The 21,324-nt window shown below is 35.5% G+C and overlaps 1 protein-coding gene and 1 long non-coding RNA gene across 2 annotated transcripts; one reads left to right on the top strand and one right to left on the bottom strand.

Moving 5' to 3' along the window:
• The first annotated feature begins 1,606 nt into the window (after window positions 1–1,606).
• On the top strand, window positions 1,607–2,032 carry LOC141608551 (protein FAR1-RELATED SEQUENCE 3-like). Its single transcript, XM_074427893.1, has one exon. It carries the CDS (start codon window positions 1,607–1,609, stop codon window positions 2,030–2,032), a length of 426 nt encoding a protein of 141 aa, XP_074283994.1.
• Window positions 2,033–5,694: 3,662 nt separating this feature from the next.
• On the bottom strand, window positions 5,695–7,687 carry LOC141609358 (uncharacterized). The gene is made up of 2 exons (XR_012527378.1): window positions 7,433–7,687; window positions 5,695–6,340 (listed from the first exon to the last, which is right to left on the bottom strand). It is a non-coding gene; the product is annotated as an uncharacterized LOC141609358 (long non-coding RNA).
• Between the last annotated feature and the right edge of the window lie 13,637 nt (window positions 7,688–21,324).

Genomic DNA, 21,324 nt, shown 5'->3' on the forward strand with positions numbered 1-21,324 from the left:
AAAAAAAATCAATACCAAGATATACACAAAAGATATGTAATTTCACTTAAAGAGATTAAGTATATATATAAAAAAAATGCTATAACATTCATTAAGATTAAGCATTCAAGAGTAAGATGAAAGGTTGAAATTAGGTTATGAACTTACAATGAATGGGAGAAGATGAAAAAAAAGTGGAGTAAATGCATAATAAAATATCTTGAATGTGTTATTATTAATATTATTATTACTCCCTCCATTATTTTATATATGACGTTTTCGTTTTACGAGGTAAGCCTTTGACTTTCAATTATATAAAAATATACTCTAGAAAAAATTATTAAAATTATATCATTAGATTCGTCATAAAATTTGCCTTCAAAAGAGTATACATTTCATATTATTAACTTAAATATTTTGAGAGATATTGAAGAGAAAAGTGAATGTCTCGAAATGTGAGAATGACATATATAAAATAATGGAGGGAGTAGAACTTAATTAGACATGAAATATTATAACATATTAGGAGGTTTTTGAGAGTTGTCACATGACAATTAAATACTACTCAAGTTAGTCTTTTAATGGTATTTTATAGATGATTTAGCTAGTCATTTAACTATATTGTATAGATAGAAATATATTTCAATGCAGACATCGGCAATCCAAAGGCATTTTGGCAAAAAAATTGAGGAGATGATATTTTCAAAATTGTATATGTAGTTGATTCATATGTGGGTGGAGTAAAAGAACACGGAGATTAGTGGATTACTAATCCAATTTTGATTTTTTTTAAAGTAGGAAAAAAGAGTGGATTAAAAAATAATTTATTGCAATGTGGCTTTTAGTCGATGTCTACATGACATTTATAATCCTAGGTGACTTTTAGTCGATGTCTACGTGACATTTAATAGGTGTTTCAAGTAGCCTTTTAATAAAAATTTATAGATTTGAGTGACATGCGGATTAAGATGTGGCATTGCAAATGTATACGTGGCTTTTCCTTATCCTACGTGGCATTGTCTGCGTGGCCTTTTGTGGTTAGCCTTTTAATAAGATTTTATCGATTCCACTTCTCGTTTTTCTTCTGAATGTTGTCTTGTCCACCCATATGCTATCTGATATTTGCAGACTCAGCAGTAATCCCTCTCAACTCCAAAGAAAGGATACATGTTTGTGCACCGAATTTAAAGCCTACTGTGGGAATGAGCTTCGAAAATCTGGTCGACGGAATGCAATTCTACAAAACTTATGCTGCCAGTGCTGTGTTTAAAATGAGGAAATCGACACAAAGAATTGTAGATGGGGTGGTGATGACTAAATATTGTGTGTGTGTAGTAAGACAGGTGAGAGTATACCTAGAGGAAAGGTGAAAAGGAGGCAGAAGACTAGAATTTCATGTAGTGTAAGGATTTTTCTCAAAAGAAATGACAAATGGAAATATATTATTGTCGACTTTCACGAAGGTCACACACACCTTCTATCTACCCCAAACACATTCGTACATTTGCCAGAATCAAGGGAACTAACATTGATACACAAGACTGTGATTTTAGATAATTCAAAGGTGAATAAAGGGCTCGTACAGAGTTTCAGGATGATTAAGGAGTATGTTAAAGGGTATCGAAATATGGGAGCATCGCTAGAGGATTTCAAGAATTTTTGGAGAGATGTGAAACAATTCATAAAGGGATATGATGCTCAAATGATGATTGAGAATTTCATCCGTAAGAAAGTTATGTATAACTCTTTCTACTTTGATTTTGACGTTGACGAACGTGGACGACTTTCTAGAGTTATTTGGGCTGACCTTATATCAATAAAAAACTACAGCCTTTTTGGTGACGTGACATCTTTCGACACAACATTCAATATGAGTACTTATAAGATGATATTAGCTCCTTTTACAGGGGTTGACAATTACAAAAAATGTGTGACGTTTGCAGCGGGTCTTCTAAGAAATGAGTTTGATGAAGGTTTTGAGATTGGGTCTACGATTTATAGAGAAACAAACTTCATGAAAGAGCTATGTGCGTCTTTTAACAGTATTTTATAGATGATTTAGCTAGTCATTTAACTATATTGTATAGATAGAAATATATTTAGCGCGGGCATCGGCAGTCCAAATTCATTTTGGCAAAAAATTTGGAAAAGATGATATTTTGAAAATTGTATATGTAGTTGATTCATATGTGGGTGGAGTAAAAGAACAGGAATTACTAATCCGATTTTGGTTTTTTTTAAAGAAGGGAAAAAGATTGGATTAAAAATTAATTTATTGCTAGGTGACTTTTAGTCGATGTCTACGTGACATTTAATAAGTGTTTCAAGTAGTCTTTTAATTAAATTTTATAGATTAGAGTGACACGTGGATTAAGATGTGGCATTGCAAATGCATACGTGGCTTTTCCTTATCCTACGTGGCATTGTCTGCGTGGCCTTTTGAGGCTAGCCTTTTAATAAGATTTTATAGATTGTGATTACAGTATGATTTTGAAAAATTAGTTGTAGTTTACCGACGCTTCCTTAAAACTTTGTTCTGATACGGAAATTTAATGAAAGGGAAGGAAAATGGAGACAATTTTTTTTTTTCAACTATAAATAAAAGATTTTAAGATAAAGTGTAAAATGGTTGACACATGCTGTGAAATATATAATCCATGTTGTGGTAAGATTTAAAATAGGGAAGAATTTAGTTTGAGAAGTGAGTAGTTAATACAGAGTATAATCCTTCTTTAAAACTTATTCATGCATATGTTTGTTCAAAGTGGGTTGCGAAGCCGAAATATACATTTTTGTTAGTAAGTCGACGTGTACTTAATGTGATGACATTATAAACAAAGAAGAAACGCATATTTTATTTATGTGAAAATTCTTATGTTAATTACAAAGTTTGCAAACTTAAATTCATTTTGGTGGACTATCTTGTGAATTTGAGTTGTATTATAGTTATATTCTACATAACATTCTAAACATGATGATCTAAAATAATCATTTTTCATTGTATTGAATTACTTTGTAGGGTAACAATCGAATATTCTACATCACGTTTCAAACAAAATAATTGTTGTGACTAATCACATACTGCAAATATGTCGAAATCTTGAAATAGGACGAATTTGTCTGAACAATGTAAATCAAACTATTTAATGAATGCACAACATCTTTCATATTGGCTTGTTCAATTACATAATCTATAAGTACTACCTGCATGTCAACAAAAAAATACATGTAAGCAAAGTAATCACCTTATAAGCAGATTACAAATACCAATCACGTGATATAGAGATTAGCAAAGAAGGAACCAGAGTTGGTTATTTGACTTCATAACTATGAAGTTGAATTTTTATATTTTACGCAGAACTTAAATATTAATTTTTTAAATACTATGAAAACTATGAACAATCAGGAGAAATCAACATGCAAAAAAACTAAAAAGTTTAAACTTTAGTAGCAATGTAACGCCTTTGAGATCCAAAATTTATATAAAATTGAACCATTGATTTTCAAAGCACAATAAAACGGAGGCGGATGGAATATTTGTCTTCAATGTACATTTCACATGACTCATGGAGAATTAAGGATGAGTGATATAAAATGTGTTTTACTTAAGAGAGTTACAATATTGGTTTTGTATTTGCTTGGTTATCTTATTTCTCTATGAGGATGTATTTATACAAACTCAGTGAGCAACTGAAAAGTCACCAGTAATACACTTAATTATGCAAATTCACTGTATCATAATTTCACTAATAAACTTAATTATGATAATTCATTGTGTCATAATTTATACATACCAACTCATCATAGCCTCTTACTATTTCTAATAAAATGTAAAGAAAAATAACATAAATTCATCTTGCCTTTTTATTATATTGTATAGATACTAATAGTTAAAATCATTTATCATACTAAATTTTGAAAAAATAATTAATTTGGAATAAATTTTACAGGATAATTAAACAATAGCAGTAGAATGGAGAATGTCTCATTTAAATTCACCATGAACACAAAATTATAAATATAATTATTTTAGTTTTACTTACTAAATATATTGCTAAACAATGCCATTTTTTTTACAAAACCTTATCCTTTACGTGAAATAATTTCATGAACTAAATACATGGTATTACTACCCTTTTAAAATTCTATTATTAGTGTTTAATTTACTTAAGTATTTACACAATTTCTTTGTAAATTATTTAAATTAAATAAATATTTTCTTTTCCATATATTTTATATTTTCCAAAACCTTATCCTTTACGTGAAATAATTTCATGAACTAAATACACGGATTACTACCCTTTTAAAATTCTATTATTAGTGTTTAATTTCACTTAAGTATTTAAAGAATTTGTTTGTAAATTACTTAAATCAAATAAATATTTCTTTTCCATATATATTATATTTTCCTAAGAAAATATTTTATATGATCTGTAATACTCATTTGTCGACTAATTAGTTATGTAAAACATCTTTTATATACAACAAAGTTATAGTAACAGCAATAGTGAATTAGTGTCTTTCAAAAAAAAAAGAGTAGTGAATTAGTGACAATAATTTTTTTTCCAACTTCATTTATTATTCTTCGTTCTTAATTTCTTATGTATTCAATTTTTTTTATTTCGAATACATATAATACTACTCCATATGAAATATCTTGAAATTATTAACTTATAATTAATGCGTATTTTTTTATAGTGGTTTTTTTTGAGTTAATTAAGTTTAAAGCTAATGGAATATGGATAGATTTTTAAAGGATATAAGTGAATTAAATTCATGCAATATAATAATAAATTGATAATCCATGTCATATTAGTTTGCCAAGGCATATTGTTATTGTGTACATTGCTTTTTTTCATTCAATGTGACATTGTTTACGTGACATTTTGAGGCAAACCTTTTAATAATATTTTATAAATTAAGTTAAGTTCCAGTTCAAGTTTAATTAAATTAAGTTAATTTAGTTAAGCTTAGTTTTTTAAGTTAAGTTAAACTAAGTTTTTCATTAAATTTACTACTATAATTTAAATTAAATTAAGTATAATTAATTTAAGTTAACTTTGACTAAGTTATATTAAGTTACTTTAAGTTTCATGAAGTTATGTCAAATAACTTAAGTTAAGTTATGCTTAATTACTTTAAGTTAAGTTTCATCAACTCGTTTTAATTTAAGTGAAATCTATTTCATTAAATTAGATTTTACTTAAGTTAAATTTACTTGTACTAATTTAAATTAATTTGAAATTAGTTTATTATATTAAATTAAGTAAATGCTAGAGTTTGAATAATTCTTACTCCCTCCGTACCAGACCAAAGGTAACACTTACTATAAACGGACGTACCACACCAAAGGTAACATTCCTTATTTGGCCCACAACATTACCAAGTTATCCTTATACCTATTTGATATTTAAACAAAATGTCATTACATACCCCACCTATCAACCCACAATTAAACCCTCAATTACATACCCCACCTATTTTTTCCCTCTTTACCCTTACTTTTTCCACTTTTTCTTAAATACTCCACTTTTTCCTACGTTACCTTTGGTGTGGTACGGAGGGAGTACTACATTTCGATTTTCTTTCGCCAAAAACCTTTTATGATTATATTTTTTGCTCGTACTCTAAATGATGTAGGAGAAAATATCCAAACGGAGATTCAAACACTTACGATACTCCTGATTCATGACCTAAAATTGATGGGGCGATATAAATATTAACCAGAGTTTTTATTGGTTGGATATCGAAGTAGTTAAAATAGTTCACTTGTCACAGTTATAGTTTAAGTCTTTAAGACATTTGTTACAGCTTAACACAGTTACACACATACATAAATATCCGCTTATAAAAGACATAAAACTCTTACATGCATTTGAAATACAAACACAACTTACATATTATAAGAAGCACAAACGACACTCACACTCACAACTGATTTGATTGTTGTTAAATATAAAGGAGATTATAACTTGTAAGTTGTAAGAGGTCTTAACTTAAAACCGTCTTAAGCAAGACCTAATAAAACCACGTAACTACTCGTACATCTCGGATTTGACTGGAATATGGATAAAATCAATGTACTCAGCTTTGGTAATTTTGGGGACAGAAATATAGAGAACGTTCTTAAGGACGGCATTAGCATGGACCTTGTCACAATTAAAGGGCAATTGAAGCTTGCAATCGAAAGGACTACGTATAATCCCTCCAAGTGCGTCTTTTGTATATATGCCTTCTTTTCCTTTTATTAACAGCATGTTGTCTACCACGTCTACGCTTATTTCCTGTGCCTTTACCCCTGGTACATCGAACCACATCCTTATCCCGTTTTCGTCTTCGATTGTGTTCCATGCGGTCCTCACTGTCGAGTTCAAAGCAGATTAGATTGATTGATTGACTGATTGATTTTATTACATGCTCGTTGTAGCTATAGAGATAAGACTCGTAATATACGTTGCATGAGAATATATGCATGCATCAGTATGTACCGAATCTAGGATTTATGAAATGGGGTGTTTAGTAAAATTTATAGCATGAAAAAACCGCTAAGATAGAATTACTCGATTAAGCCCGTCTCTAACATTTTGGGGACCCTATGTGATATTTAAACGATAAACCCTTATTAACAAAACTTATATTAATATACTAATGCTTGATAAATAGTATTAAATACTAAAACAATTTGATAATGGATAACACTAGTAAGGCTTACCGAAATACAAAGTACTTATCTTTAAATATGATCACGCTTCTTTAAAATATCACTATATTCACATTGTCATGGTGGTTGAATCAATGTAAATTGCAAGTAAGATGATATAGGTTCGATCCCTCCTAAAAATATTTTCAATTAATTTTAAAATGTAAATTAAAAGGTGAAAAATGCACTTGTAGGGACTTGAAAGCGGGTTGCTTTGATGGTGGAAGACTGCTACTAGCTACCACTAAACCATCAAGATTTGATGAAATATGGGCACATAAATAGATATATATCTGTTTTTTTAACCGAGATTAATGGGGGTGATGGTTCACCTTCACCCCATCACCCCCTTTAAATCCGCCCATAGCATGCATGCACGTATGACATGCATGCACGCATGTTAGTATGTATCGCATTACCATAGACTAATTGATTATGTATGTATATGAAAGTGTATGAATCATACTTTTTATAACTACATACACAAGGAAAATACCGTTTCTCGTGACTTTAGCAGCTAAACTAGCCAACTAGCAGGGAAGCTAGCAGGGGGGCTAGCAGAGGCAGTCGTCCACCCGACGAATGAAAATTTCGAAGTTTTTAGTTAAATTTTTCGAAAAATTTCCGAGGGTGCCTTATGAAATTAGTCGTTCGCCCCCCTAATTAAGTTCAAATCCTTGCTCCGTCACTGTGCACGATACTAAAATTATAATAACGTGAACACAAGTTAAGTAGATAGAATTGACAACATACAATGAAGTGAGGTATCAACCATGACAACCCCTTTGTTAAGGTGTGATGGCAATGGAATATTCTCAATTTGACGAGGCCCGTTGCGCACAGAAGCAGGAACATTGCTAAGATCCTTGCTACTCATCCCATCTTCCTCTGCTTGAGCCTTCACCACCAAAGAAGGTGTCTTTGTTGATGTTGGGCGTCGGAACGACACGACCGATCGTGGTCCGACCCCAATTTGTGACGAGCTCGATAATGTTGACGTTTTCGACACTAAGGGTGTGTTTGGATTGAGTGATTTGGAGGGAAAAGAAAGGGAGGGAGAGTAGGGGATTGAAAATCCTTTGTTTGGATAGCAAATAAGGGTGGAGGGAAATGGAGGGGGAGAGATTTGGAGGGTTCCATTTTCCCTCCTCCAACGCAAATCATAATCTCTCCACAATAGGCAAGATTTGGAAAGAAATTGTATCCAAACACCCACATTTCATTTGCCCTCCCCTTCCCTTACCTCCCTTTCTCTTCCCTCCTTCCCCCTCCCCTTCCTTTCCCTCTACTTTTGCTATCCAAACACACCCTAAAGGTGAAGCTGAGCATAATAATGCATTACATGCCATTTTTCAACTAGCAACAAATGCAAAGACTTAATAAACGTTATTATTAAATTTTTTAATTGATAATTTATTAATTTATGTACTGTCCTCCAAAATTGCACCTTATTTATAATTGAGGAGTTTAACTATTTCATGCACTGTAGTTGAGTTTATTGATGGAGAAGCCAAGACATTGCTTTGATGCTTAGTAAAGGGACACATCACACATGCGCAGTAAGATGTACGAGAAGAGGGGAATTTCTTACTTTTGTAGTCTATATTTTCTACGGTACTTTCGTCGTAATCACTAAATTAAAACATCTTCAGTTTGTAGTAATTAGTTTGGTCACTAAGGCAATTAGGCAATTGATCATTACTAAAAACAGCTCTGTTACCAACCGAATTTTATCGATGGCCAATTTAATCGGTCGGTAAATGTTATTACCGACTGAATTCGGTAGGTAAATTTAATATGGTCGGTACTGCATTCGTGACTTAATTGTAAATTTAATTTTTTGATAAATAGTGACCTCGTTTTAAGACGATATTCGTTTGATATTAAGGATTAAACTAAGATTTAACGTGTTAACAATGGTATCGATCACTTTAATATCCTTATTTATGATTTAAAAATACATTTACAACAATAATATTGTCTATGAGGATCATAACATTGTGATGACATCCACATAAAAATACATTTACAACAATAAGAATGCATAGGAGTAATATATATTTGTCCTATATAGACAAATATTATGTAATTGACCCGTTTTAAATTTAAGACAAATAATGTATTTCAAGGGAACGTAAATTTGAGGACTCGAAAAAAGATCGAGGTAAATATGTAAGAATCACAAAAATAATATAACCACTCACGTGTTAGCCTTATGGTTCACGCAAATAACAGCTTCATCCTAGTAAACTTCATCCTTTTACTTATTCTTTATGTTGCTTTATAACGTGACATCGAATAGACGGTTCCTTGAAAAAACTGATAAGGCATAAAATACGATTAAGTATTTCTCTATTTCTAATAGCCAATCCAAATTGAAAACACAAATTCTCATTTGTGACGGGTGATATCCGTCACAACTCACAAGCTTGTGACGGGTCAAATAAAACTCACTTGGGTAGATAAAGACAACCCAGTTGTGATTCCTTAAGCACTCTTACTTTTGTCTTATCTATGCAAGTGGGTGATACTTGACCTGTCACAAGCTTGTGACGGATATACCCGTTACAAAGGAGACTTATTGAATTAAAAAAAGGTGAAATGACTAGTTTATAAGTAAGTGAGTTATTTTTCTATCAACGATTGGTTTTGGGATGTAATCCCATTTATTTGTGAGCCGGTCTCTTTTACTTAGAGCTAACAAGTCTATCTCGACCGACATAACCTAAGATTATTACAAATCGTAACCTACCTGATCTTACCCGACCCGATTCGATAATCAGTAACCCGAATTCGACCCGATATAAACCCGACTCGGCATTGACCCGATTAAAGTAATGTTGTAAAATAATTACCAAATAATGTACCGACCCAAACCAACCTTACCGATACATCATTTGACTCGAAATGACTTCACCCGATAACAACACGACCCAAACCCGGCTTGACCCGAAAAGGTAGGCTAACCTGATATGACCTGAAACCTGATATAACTAGCCTGACTTGACTCGATCCAAACCCAATCCGGCTGATCCCATTACCACCTCTACATGTACCGACTAGTAGTCTACTACTCCGTACTATAAAGTGAGTATAAACATGCTAAGCAGTTTGTTGATAATTGCAACCCATTAGCTTCTGGGCCTAGCCCAACTGTTGCTAATGGGCAGGATGAAGCCCTTTTGACCAGTTGAAGTGATGCAGTGATAAGTTATGGACATTTGCCATTTTTTTAGGATGATTAGCTTCTAACGATGATAATAATCACAATTAGGAGCTTACTAATTAGTGAAATTAAGTTTGGATACTATATATAGTATGTTATGTTTCAAGTTTATTTATAGGTGTTAATTGCTACTTTGCTTTGGTTTGTGATAAAGCATATCTTGGATAATGTTGTTTTAATTAAGGCTTTTGTTAAAGATTAGGGACATTAATTAGGAGATTATACCTTGTCTTAGATTTGTTTAGGTATGCTTTATTCTAAAGAGAAGTATTAAGATGATTTTGTCAAGCTTATACTATGATTTCATTGTTATTTGAAAATTAGACCGAAGACACAAACCCTATAGACCACAACTCCACAAGGAGCTTTAAAATTATGCTGTCTTTAGACCTAGCAACAGGTCGATTTGTGTACGATTTATATTCATGCATGTCGATGTTGAAGTAGGCTTATTTTCACCTCAACTTGACCCCGTCTCATTTACATTAACGTGTCAATTTTCTCAACCTTAACCAAGTAAACTAACAATGGTAAAATATTTCAGCGGGATGAACTAAGGGAAACTCGAAACATTAAGAAAATTTAGACTCGACACTTTTTCGATTTCCAACACCCACCCCCCGGTTTGAGATCTTTTTTCTATGCTTGTTGGGATACTAGTATAGCCTCCGTGGTATTTATAGAGTTTCATTTATTTTACATGTTTCTAGCTACTCAATGTATTTTGATTAGAGAAAAATTTAAATCGTAAGAAGTAATGAAATAAGTATTTTTTACGAAAGTTTTTTTTTTGTTTTTTTACCGAGAAATTAATGATGTTAATTTACAAATATTTACTAATAACATATTTTTTAGCCGTAACTTTTTATCATAAAAAGTTAATGAATTTTTATCATAAAATTCTTTAAAAAAAAGATTTTTTTTTATCATAGAAAGATCGGAGATAAATTTGTGCATAATGTGAAATATTGAATGTTATAAATATTTAAATACAAAAGATTATGTCCATTTATAACCTATCATGTCCATACCTATAATATATGCTAAAAATACTGTTGGGTTCCTTTGATTGATGATAACATGCCCATTTAATGTGTGTTATCTTAGTTTACCTTTTCAGGATTTATGGTTAAATCAAGCTTGCATTAAGAAATGTTGAGTTGTTGATCATCCCATTGTATTGAGTCTTAGATGTCATCTAATGTACAAGTTAGAAAGTAAAGTATTTTAGAGTAATAGAAACAGTCAAGACGACTGTTACTTTCACAAGTAACAACAGCCTGGACTGTTGCCTCAATCCGTAACAACTTGAATTCTTTCTTATATTTCAAAAGCCTTTTTCGTGTCTCTTATTTTTGAAAGATAAACCTTCAGATTTTTATAAGGATTTGGCTCTCTAGAAAAAGTGGTTTGAATAATTATCTTTTTCAAAATGTTTCCTCTTTGTGCAAATTTGACCCTTTGGTCTTTCATAAAGAAAGGTTTGGTTTTTGCCATTTTTGTGAAAACTTGTCATCATGTGACTTGTCTCACATCCTTTGTTTTCTGAAAACTTGTGGTCACTTTTGGGATACTTTCAAACACTCTTTCTCTCTTTTGCCTTTTGATTAAGAACCTTCTTTGGTGCAAGTTTGGGAGGTTGTTGAGACTCATCACATGTGATGGTCTTTGACCCTTCAAAACCCTAGCAACTCCCTTGCTCTTCTTCTCTATAAAAGGCGTGCCATTTCCTCTCTAAAACTCTAAGACTTTTTCTGAGATTTAATTCAAGTTTGCAAATCGTTTTTAAAGCTTAAAAAACCGAGTGTTTATTTTGCAAAACTTTCAAAAGTCTTCAAGTTGTTACAATCTCGGCTACTGTTACTTTAACATACTAAACTCTCTTACTTATGAATTGTTGATCTTGTAAAAGTTGTCCACCTCAATTCTTTGTTAAGAATAAGTTAGTGGAAACTTGATCCTTATAACATTCTAAGTGTGTGAGTAGAGTTTAGGACGGCGTAGTCTTCAACTCTTTGGCAACCGGAGTAGGTTGCGAGTTGGTTTGTCCTAAGAACGGAGTAGTTCTTGGACTTGTATCACAACCGGAGTAGGTTGTTGTTTTTATTGTACGGGTCTTTTAGTAGTCGGAGTAGATCACTAAAAGAAATAAAAAAAAGTAGATTGGACGTAGGCACTTGAGTTTCTTGCCGAACCAATTCAAAAATCTCGTGTTCAATCTTCTTTATTCCGCTGTTATTTATCTCGTTTGTTTTGCTTTGCTTAATTTTCGAAGTAACAGTTCATCATACTGTCACATTTGGTCTGCAGTCTGTACTCCATTAACTGAGACAAATAGCTACAGTCAGAACAATTGTTACTTTCATACTTCAGCAAACATTCATTTTAATGCTCGTTTAATCTTGCAATAGTATTCGAAGTATTCTCTCATCTTCTTTGTTCTTACAACTCACTTTAATTAATAAAGTAGAAGTTAATTTTTTAAAATAGTACCTAATTCACCCCCTCCCCCTCTTAGGTACTTGAATCCATAAACTCAACAAATACTAAACACTATTTTAAGAAATATGTTTTAGGCGGGAAAAGTTGGAGTTTCGCTTATTCATTTAGTAAATAGGGGATTGTTTTATATCGTTACGAAAAGGGTGAAGGGACTAGTTTATATTATAAGTAAGCGAGTTATTTTACCTATCAACAATTGGCTTTGAAATGTAATCTCATTTGCTTGTGAGGTGTCTTGTACTTAGAGCTAGTAAGTCTGACCCAACCGAATAGACAGAACATGAGATTATTACAAATCGAAACCGTTTTGACCCGACCCGATCCCGAACTCGACCCATTATGAACCCGACCGGTATTGACCCCATTAAATTGATGACCCGATAGTTATTAAGCTTATTATTAATCAAAATGAAACCGATTTAGTAAATAATTTGATTTGTTTGATTTATTAATGAATTAACTAAATCAAATAATGGTCGAAACTAATTACAATGGTTAAAAATTGAAGTAATGTAATAAAATAAATCGACCCCGATAACGTACCGACCCAAACCCGACACATCCTTTGACCGAAATGACTTAACCAGATAGCGACACGACCTAAACCCGTCTCGACCCGAAAAGGAAGGCTAACCTGATATGACCTGAACCCGATTTAAATGGCCCGACTTGACTCAACTCAAACCCGACCCGACTGAGCCCATCACCACCTGTACTTGTACCGACTAGTAGTCTACTACTAAACACAAGCTCTTGTCTCTTTGGGTTTCTCTCGTTTTGGGCCAGTTTAGTTTCTATAAGAGAGTTACTGTAATATATAAAAAAAAAAAGTTTCATTGGCTATCAAAATAAAATAGTTAACTTTGTAAAATACTTATTTCTTAATCAAAATAGTTGGGTTGCGGCAGAGGAGTAGTTTGTTAAAGTGAATGTTGATGCAAGAGTTAAAGACGGGGATTGCGTAGGGGTGAGAGTTGTTTGTAGGGACAAGGGAGGTAGGTTGTTGTGGGGCGTGTCAAGGGCGTGTAAGGAAGTGTGGGAGCCACACATTGCGGAGGCGGTTGCTGTGCTGGAAGGTCTGGAGGAAGCTGCTTGGAAGGGACATACTCATGTAGTCATCGAAAAGCGACTGTATTCAAGTGATTGATGCACTGGAGAAGAAGAAGAAAGGGAGGAGCATTTTCTATTTAGTTCTAGACGATATTTTGTCTTTAGTTAGTTAGTTTGAGTCAGTTCTTTGGTCGTATACTAATAGAGTTAATAAATAGTGTAGCACATGCTTTAGCTCATTTATTTCCTAGAGTTGTGGGTCGTACTGTGTGGTCGGATATTTTACCTACGATTGCGAACATTGTGGTTATCGCTGATTTATCTTTAATTTAAAGTGACTTGGGGTGTTTTTCTCGGAAAAAAAAATAGTACTAACCAGGTGATGCTCAAGCTCTCGTCTCTTGTGATTGTTATAAAATACGAAGTACATGTCTATAGTCTAGTGTATAGGAGTGAGAGAAAATTCCTTCCTAGTGAGAGAAAATTCCTTCCTTTTTTGAAATGTCAGTCCCTAACGGTGGTCTCCCGCCGGAGACCAATCTTCAACCTAACACTACAGACAACGCTGTTTCCCCTTACGGGCAAGAAAATGACCAGTTTCCCTCCCTCCCTAAGAGCGCAAAAAGGAAAACGATGCACCTATCAGAGTTTCTTGTAAACCCTAATTCCCAACCCGAACCTACAGGTACGCATCATTTATCTAATGAACACCAATCCCAATCCCAACACCCGATTCCCCAATCTAAATCATATACAGACACGATGCAAGGATTTGTTTCGAACCCTAACACCTCTGTTAACCCATTGTTGGAGGACATCGACTTCGATTCAGAAGACGATGTTGAAGTCTTGAAGATGATGAAGAGGAGGATAAACTCTGCCCTAAAATCTGTCTTACAAAACAGGAAAAAGCCATTATCCGTCAGCCTTGGAGACATGCCCTAATCATCAAAATGTTTGATAAGAAGATAGGATACCTATCCCTTATGCGGAAATTACAAACAAAATGGTCTATCAAAGGCAAATTAACTTTGACGGATCTTACGGGGTCCTAATATGTTGCTCGATTCTCATCTCGACAAGACTATGAATTTGTCCTAACCCAAGGACCTTGGATGATTGATGATCATTATCTTACCATCCGGAGATGGATTCCCAACTTCGTTCCATCAGAGGATAGTATTAAATTTCTAACTGCCTGGGTACGCATCCCTAATTTACCAGTGGAATACTTCAATGAAACCTTTCTCAAGAAAGTAGGGTCAAGGATAGGGAAAGTAATTAGAATCGATAAAAATACGGCATCTGCGGAGCGTGGTCAATTCACGAGACTAAGTGTTGAGGTGGATCTAACCAAACCTTTGCTATCGAAATTCCGTTTATATGGTAAAGTATATTGCATCCAGTACGAAGGCCTAAAAATGATCTGTTTCAAGTGTGGTAAAATGGGTCATCAGTCCGAGAATTGCGATTCTTCCGTAGTCACTAATCCAGCAAACGACCCTATGACAAATGAAGGTCAAGATGCAACCTTGGCAGCTATGGATATCCCTAATGAAAACTCTCTAGAGGCAGACCTACGTCCCGAGGAGGAATCGGATTTTGGAGATTGGATGATGGTCAGGAAACCACCGAGGCGAAAACCATCAGCGAAACCTTTCGAATTTGGTAGTAATTCAAAGGACAACACAAGTTCGAGGTTCGGTGCGCTAAATTCGCTAAAAGATAGCATTGCAAACCCGAGTAAATCCACGGGTATTTTCACGCAATCCGTTTCAATCCCGAATCTCCAAGATAAGCAGAATATCTCAAATATTCCAAAAAATAAGAAAACCATATCTTCCAAATATACTCCCCTTAAGAAACCCAACAATAATATTTTCAAAAAATCTCCAACTAATCCTCCATCCCAAAATAACACAGACGTTTTACGTAATATTACTCATAACCAAAAATCCGGCCCTAATTCCTCCTCAATTCAAGGAAATAAAGATTCTCACAATAATCTAACTTTAGTCAATACACCAATCATCACCACAACTCCTATTATTATTTCCAATAAAGAAAACCTACCTATCCAAACTGTGCAGACGGCGAGCAATCGTGGAGATGAATTACTCCACAGTAGTCGAACTTCTTCCCTCACAGGAAAACTCAATCCTGAGCCTGACACAAGTCCTAATGATACCACCATATCGACGATTCATGTTCACGACTTGGGAGGGGATGGCCGTACCCTTTATGGGGGTGATGGTAAGGGAGTCACATATGATGAATCTGACGTTCGAGCAAGTTCAAGAAAATCCAACGAGTCTTTGGGTCGAGATGTCGATTCCATGGAATGTTAACAAGGTACTCTCCTTGATTAGTCGATCATACGTGTCTCAGTTACAGTTTTTACCACATCTTATTTCGGATAGAATACCTAACTTATCTCCGAACTCACCTCACATCACGTGTATGGTATGGAATTTCCAAGGCTCGGCTAGTAGAGCTAAAATTTCTGCTCTAAAAGATATCATTCAAACCTACAAACCCACTGTATTTGCTCTCATAGAGACTCACATGGGAGGGGATCATGCGGAAAAGGTCAAAAGTATCGTTGGTTATGATAGTCATGCCCGTGTAGATGCAATAGGGTTTCGTGGCGGGATTTGGCTATACTGGAAGTCTGATTTAGTTCGAATTACACCAATTACATCTCATTATCAATATATTACTATGGAAATCTCGAGAGTTAATGAGACACCATGGTTATTCACTGCTGTCTATGCGAGCCCTGACCCGCATAATAGAAGAGAACTTTGGGCGAATTTGGAAGATTTTGCACGAAGAAACGATATCCCTTGGATGCTAGCAGGCGGTTTTAACGAAACTCGAAGTTTAACGGAAAGACACGGGGGAGATAGTAATATGGCTAGGCGTTGTGATCTCTTCAATACTTGGCTTGAAAATTGCGCTCTTGTCGAATTGGAGTTCTCAGGCCCGTCTCACACCTGGGCTAGGGGCAATTCACCAGAAACAAGACAGAGTGCCCGGTTGGATAGAGCGTTGTGCAATAGCGAGTGGAGTATGCTGTTTGGAGATGCTAGTGTGAAACATCTACCCGCTATACAATCTGATCATTGCCCTCTGTTAATCTCACCAAACGGATTCGCTCCCCTTAACTCGATACAACGTCCATTTCGATTTCAGGCAGCCTGGCTCACCCACGAGAATTTCACAAACTTTGTAACTGAAAATTGGCAGCCGGAAGGGAACTTGATTGACCAACTTAACCACCTGTCGAGTAAATTACAAACCTGGAATGAAGAAGTCTTTGGTAATATTTTCAAACAAAAACGTCACTTAAAGGCGAGAATTGAAGGATGTCAGAAGAAATTATCGACGTGCAAGGATAGGGGTACCATGATTTTGGAAGCTAAACTTCGCAAGGAATTCGATGAGATCTTAGAGAGGGAGGAGATTCTTTGGTATCAAAAGTCTCGGGTGGACTTTATAAAAGACGGGGATAGAAATACCTCCTACTTTCACGTAAGCACTTTAGTAAGAAGATGGCGAAATCGTATTAGTTCATTAAAGAACCAGAACGAGGAATGGGTCGAGAATAAAGGAGAACTTCAAAAGCTGGTGCTTGATTTTTATAAGCAACTGTATACACAGGAGGGAGAATATGAAGCGGGGACGGGGATTTTATACGATCTTTTTCCTGAGCTTAGTCGAGATGACTTCGAATGGTTAACCCGTCCTTATACTACATCTTAAATTGAGAAGGTTATTTTTAATATGGGAGCCCTCAAAGCACCCGGGCCGGATGGTTTTCAAGCTCTTTTCTATCAAAAAAATTGGTCGATCATCCGTCAGTCAGTTTGTGAAACAGTGATAAAGGCTTTGCAAGGTAAAGGATTCCCGGAGAATTTCAACGATACACATATTGTTCTAATTCCTAAGGTAATTGGTCCCGAATATATTACACAATTCCGTCCTATAGGGCTTTTTAATGTTTCGTACAAAATCGTTAGCAAAGTTCTTGCTAACAGAATTAAAAAAGTCCTACCTCATCTCATATCAGAAACACAAAGTGGTTTTGTTCCGGGTCGTCAAATCTCAGATAATATTGTGGTATTTCAAGAAACTATCCATACCATGCGCAGGAAGAAAGGCAACAAAGGGTTTATGGCCATAAAAATCGATCTCGAAAAAGCTTATGATCGACTATGTTGGGATTTTATTCGAGACACTCTTAATGATATGTGCATTCCTGCTTATTTAGTCGATGTCATAATGGAATGCGTCACAACTGCTCGAATGCAAATCCTATGGAATGGAGAGCCGACTGATATGTTTACGCCGTCAAGGGGGGTGCGACAAGGCGACCCACTGTCTTCGTATCTATTCGTTATGTGTCTTGAGAAATTACAACAATTAATTGATGAAGAGGTTCGGTGTCACAGATGGAATCCTATTAAAATATGTTCTAATGGACCTATTATTTCGAACTTATTCTTCGCGGACGACATGGTCCTCTTCGCAGAAGCAACCACCGAGCAAGCTTCAGTTATTTCAAATGTTCTAACCACTTTCTGTCGAGCTTCCGGAGAAAAGGTTAGTGTGGCTAAATCGAGAGTCTTTTTCTCGCCAAATACAAGCACGGTCGTTCAACAGCAGGTAACTAGTGTATTGGGTTTTGAGAAAACGGATGATTTGGGAACTTATTTGGGTATGCCAACTATCAACGGCCGAGTTACTAAGCACACATTCAATCGAATTCTCGACAAATTTAATACCAGGCTTACGGGTTGGAGTACTAAACATCTATCAATGGCAGGGAGAGCCACGCTCATTCAGTCCACGTTATCCTCTATGGCTAATTATAGCATGCAGACGGCTAAAATTCCTAAAACGACATGTGATGATATTGATAGAAAAACCCGAAGGTTTCTTTGGGGGGGCGATGAGAACAAAAGAAAGATTCATCTTTTATCTTGGGAGACCATTCAGAAACCCAAAACTAATGGCGGGCTCGGAATTACCTCATCAAGGCAAGCTAATGCGGCTTTTTTGACAAAGCTAGGATGGCGTGTTCTGTCGACACCAAACAGCCTTTGGGCTAGGGTGTTGCGTGCTAAATATTGTAGTGGAAGATGCGATATTGACATGTTCAAACCCAAATCAAATATGTCTAATGTTTGGGCAGGAATATCGTCACAAGCAGCGAATATAGTTAAAGGCACTACCTCGGCAGTAGGAAACGGACAACGAACCCTTTTTTGGGACCATTCTTGGGTTGAAGAAGGTACCCTATCGGATGTTGCTATTCTTCCTATTCCGGAAACATTATTAGGGGCAGCAGTGAGTGATATGTGGGATGAGGAATATGGATGGAAGTGGGATGAATTTGCTAATTTTCTTCCGCGCGAAAGTCTCCTTAAAATAGCGTCTTTCTCTCTATCACCCGACCCCAATCTGGTGGATTCTTTGTACTGGAATGGAACCTCACACGGGAAATTCACGATTAAATCCGCGTTAAATATTATCAAAGGTATGGACCCGGTACCAGAAGCTAATCAAGTTCGATGGCATGCTATTTGGAAATTGCCCGTCCAACAACGAATAAAGTTCTTTATTTGGTTAGCTGCCCATAAAAGAGCGATGTGTAATGTCGCAAGGGTCCGTCGCAATCTTTCTGATGACCCAAGCTGCCCCAGATGTCTCGCTGAAGAAGAAAACATGGATCACGTACTTCGTTTTGGCCCTTTCTCCCGTCATCTTTGGAGCCTCCTCGGTATTCCTCCCTCTCTGTCCTCCTTTTATAACATCCCTTATAATGACTGGATATCGTTCAATGCTAGCAATAATATCGATGTGGGGGTGGCCGACTGGTCCATGAAATTTGCCATCACTTGTTGGTGGATATGGCGTTGGCGAAATAATGTAGCCTTTGGTCGTGCGCAAGATAACCCGTTAGACCCCATCCCGTTTCTTCATCAACAGTTTGAGTCCTCGAAGAATGCCTTTGATAAATACTCTCTTTTTATACCTAATCCTGGTCATCGAACTCGGGAAGTGTTGATTCGCTGGCATCCACCTCCCTTCAGCTGGTGCCTTTTGAACACAAATGGTGCATCGAAGGGCAACCCGGGTCCGGCAGGGTGCGGAGGTATCCTTCGTGATGATACGGGTAATTTTGTTTCAGCCTTTATGTTCTCAGGTGGGATATGTACTTCCATGAGAGCGGAGATGTTAGCTCTTGTAACTGGGCTGGAAAGAGCGAGGATTCTTCATATCGATAAACTTCTAGTCCATATGGACAACGAAACATGCGTCAAGCTAGTCTTGGAGGATCAATTGGTGAGTAATTGCCTTCGACCCCTTGTAATTCGATGCAAAGATCTTATCCGCTTACCTGGGTGGAAGGTACGCATCCAACATGTCTTTAGAGAGGCAAACCGAGCAAGCGATTGGCTAGCGAATCAAGGCGTTCACTCATCTACTAGTCCTAGCTTCTTTGATGATCCACCGGATGCTCTTAGGTCAATCCTGCGTGAAGATCTTCTAGGGGTTACTACCCCTCGTTTAGTGCACTAGTTTTCGGGTTTTTACCCTCTTATGTACCAAAAAAAAAATAAATAAAAATAAATAAAATACGAAGTACACTTTTGATGTTATGACCGTCGGATTTGGTCCGCACTATATCAATCAATTAAATAGTTGCATTTTAATAAAAACAATTCACTACTACATGACTAAACGTTTTTCTTAAAAAAGAAATTTGAAAATTTCCAGATTTGTTATTAACAAAATTACTCTCAAAGTCCTTGTAAAATTTTGCAATCACAATGATATTTGAATTAGGAATTATAGCATCTCGTGGTTGGTTCATTATTAATCCTTACATCTTAAAAAGAGAGGACTTGGGTCTACTGTAGCAATGAATAGTACCACCCAAAGTCTCCCTCTGCCGTTAGATTTACACATTAGATCTCCACCTTCCATTTCTGCTATACTCTCATCCACAACTTTTGATCATTTTCTTTATCAGTTCTCATCCGCTTATTTTCATCCCTCTAAAAAACCACCCTCAATCCTTCCATCTCTGCTATACTCCATAGCTTCATCTCAGTGACATTTTCCCCTTTCCCCTTCAATTTCACACCACAATGACGATGCCGTGGTGACGATGACGGTGCTTATGATGAGTCTGATGGCAACATTTAAGGTTACATCTTCTTTCTTCTTTTCGATGTTCATTATTTCGAGTTTTTTTGTTTAAAACTTTGAATTTGTGACCAACTAACACATCCCTTATCTTTTCTTTTCCTTGAATGGAAGGTAGACATACGCCGTTTCCTAACATTGAGTATGATTCATCATTTTTATTGATTGATTATTATGATGTCAATCCAATATTATAAAGTGGGCATTCTTTCAATTTTATTGCCCATATAATTCAATTCACTTTACTTGCCATTTTTCATTATATTATTCTCTCCTCTATGGCTTTATCTTCTTCTTTTGCTTCCCACATGATCATCCCTAAGGTACTAACTGATCATCATACAAATACGGTGTTGTGCTGTTGAATTTTAGGGTTTTGTTTGATTTTAGTGTCTTTCTTTTAGGCTTTCCTTATCTTGTTTTTTCTCCAATGGCGCCCTGTTGAATTGATACGTATTTGTGCGGTCGGTTAATTACGTATTAGTTTCGATTTTGCTTGTTTTAATTTCGATTTCGTATTAGTTTCATCGCTTTAATTACAATACTCTTTTGTATCCCCTTATCCTCACATGAAGATCAATTCCTTCATATATCGGGAAAATCATTTATGTGGTCGAAATTAGAGTGATCAATTGGTATCCTTGTTTAA

Source organism: Silene latifolia, chromosome 10 (assembly GCF_048544455.1).
Source record: "Silene latifolia isolate original U9 population chromosome 10, ASM4854445v1, whole genome shotgun sequence".
In the NCBI taxonomy this organism is placed as follows: domain Eukaryota; kingdom Viridiplantae; phylum Streptophyta; class Magnoliopsida; order Caryophyllales; family Caryophyllaceae; genus Silene; species Silene latifolia.

Excerpts from the sequence above, each read along its gene's own strand:
- LOC141608551 (XM_074427893.1), top strand. The coding sequence starts at position 1,607 with ATGGGAGCATCGCTAGAGGATTTCAAGAATTTTTGGAGAGATGTGAAA.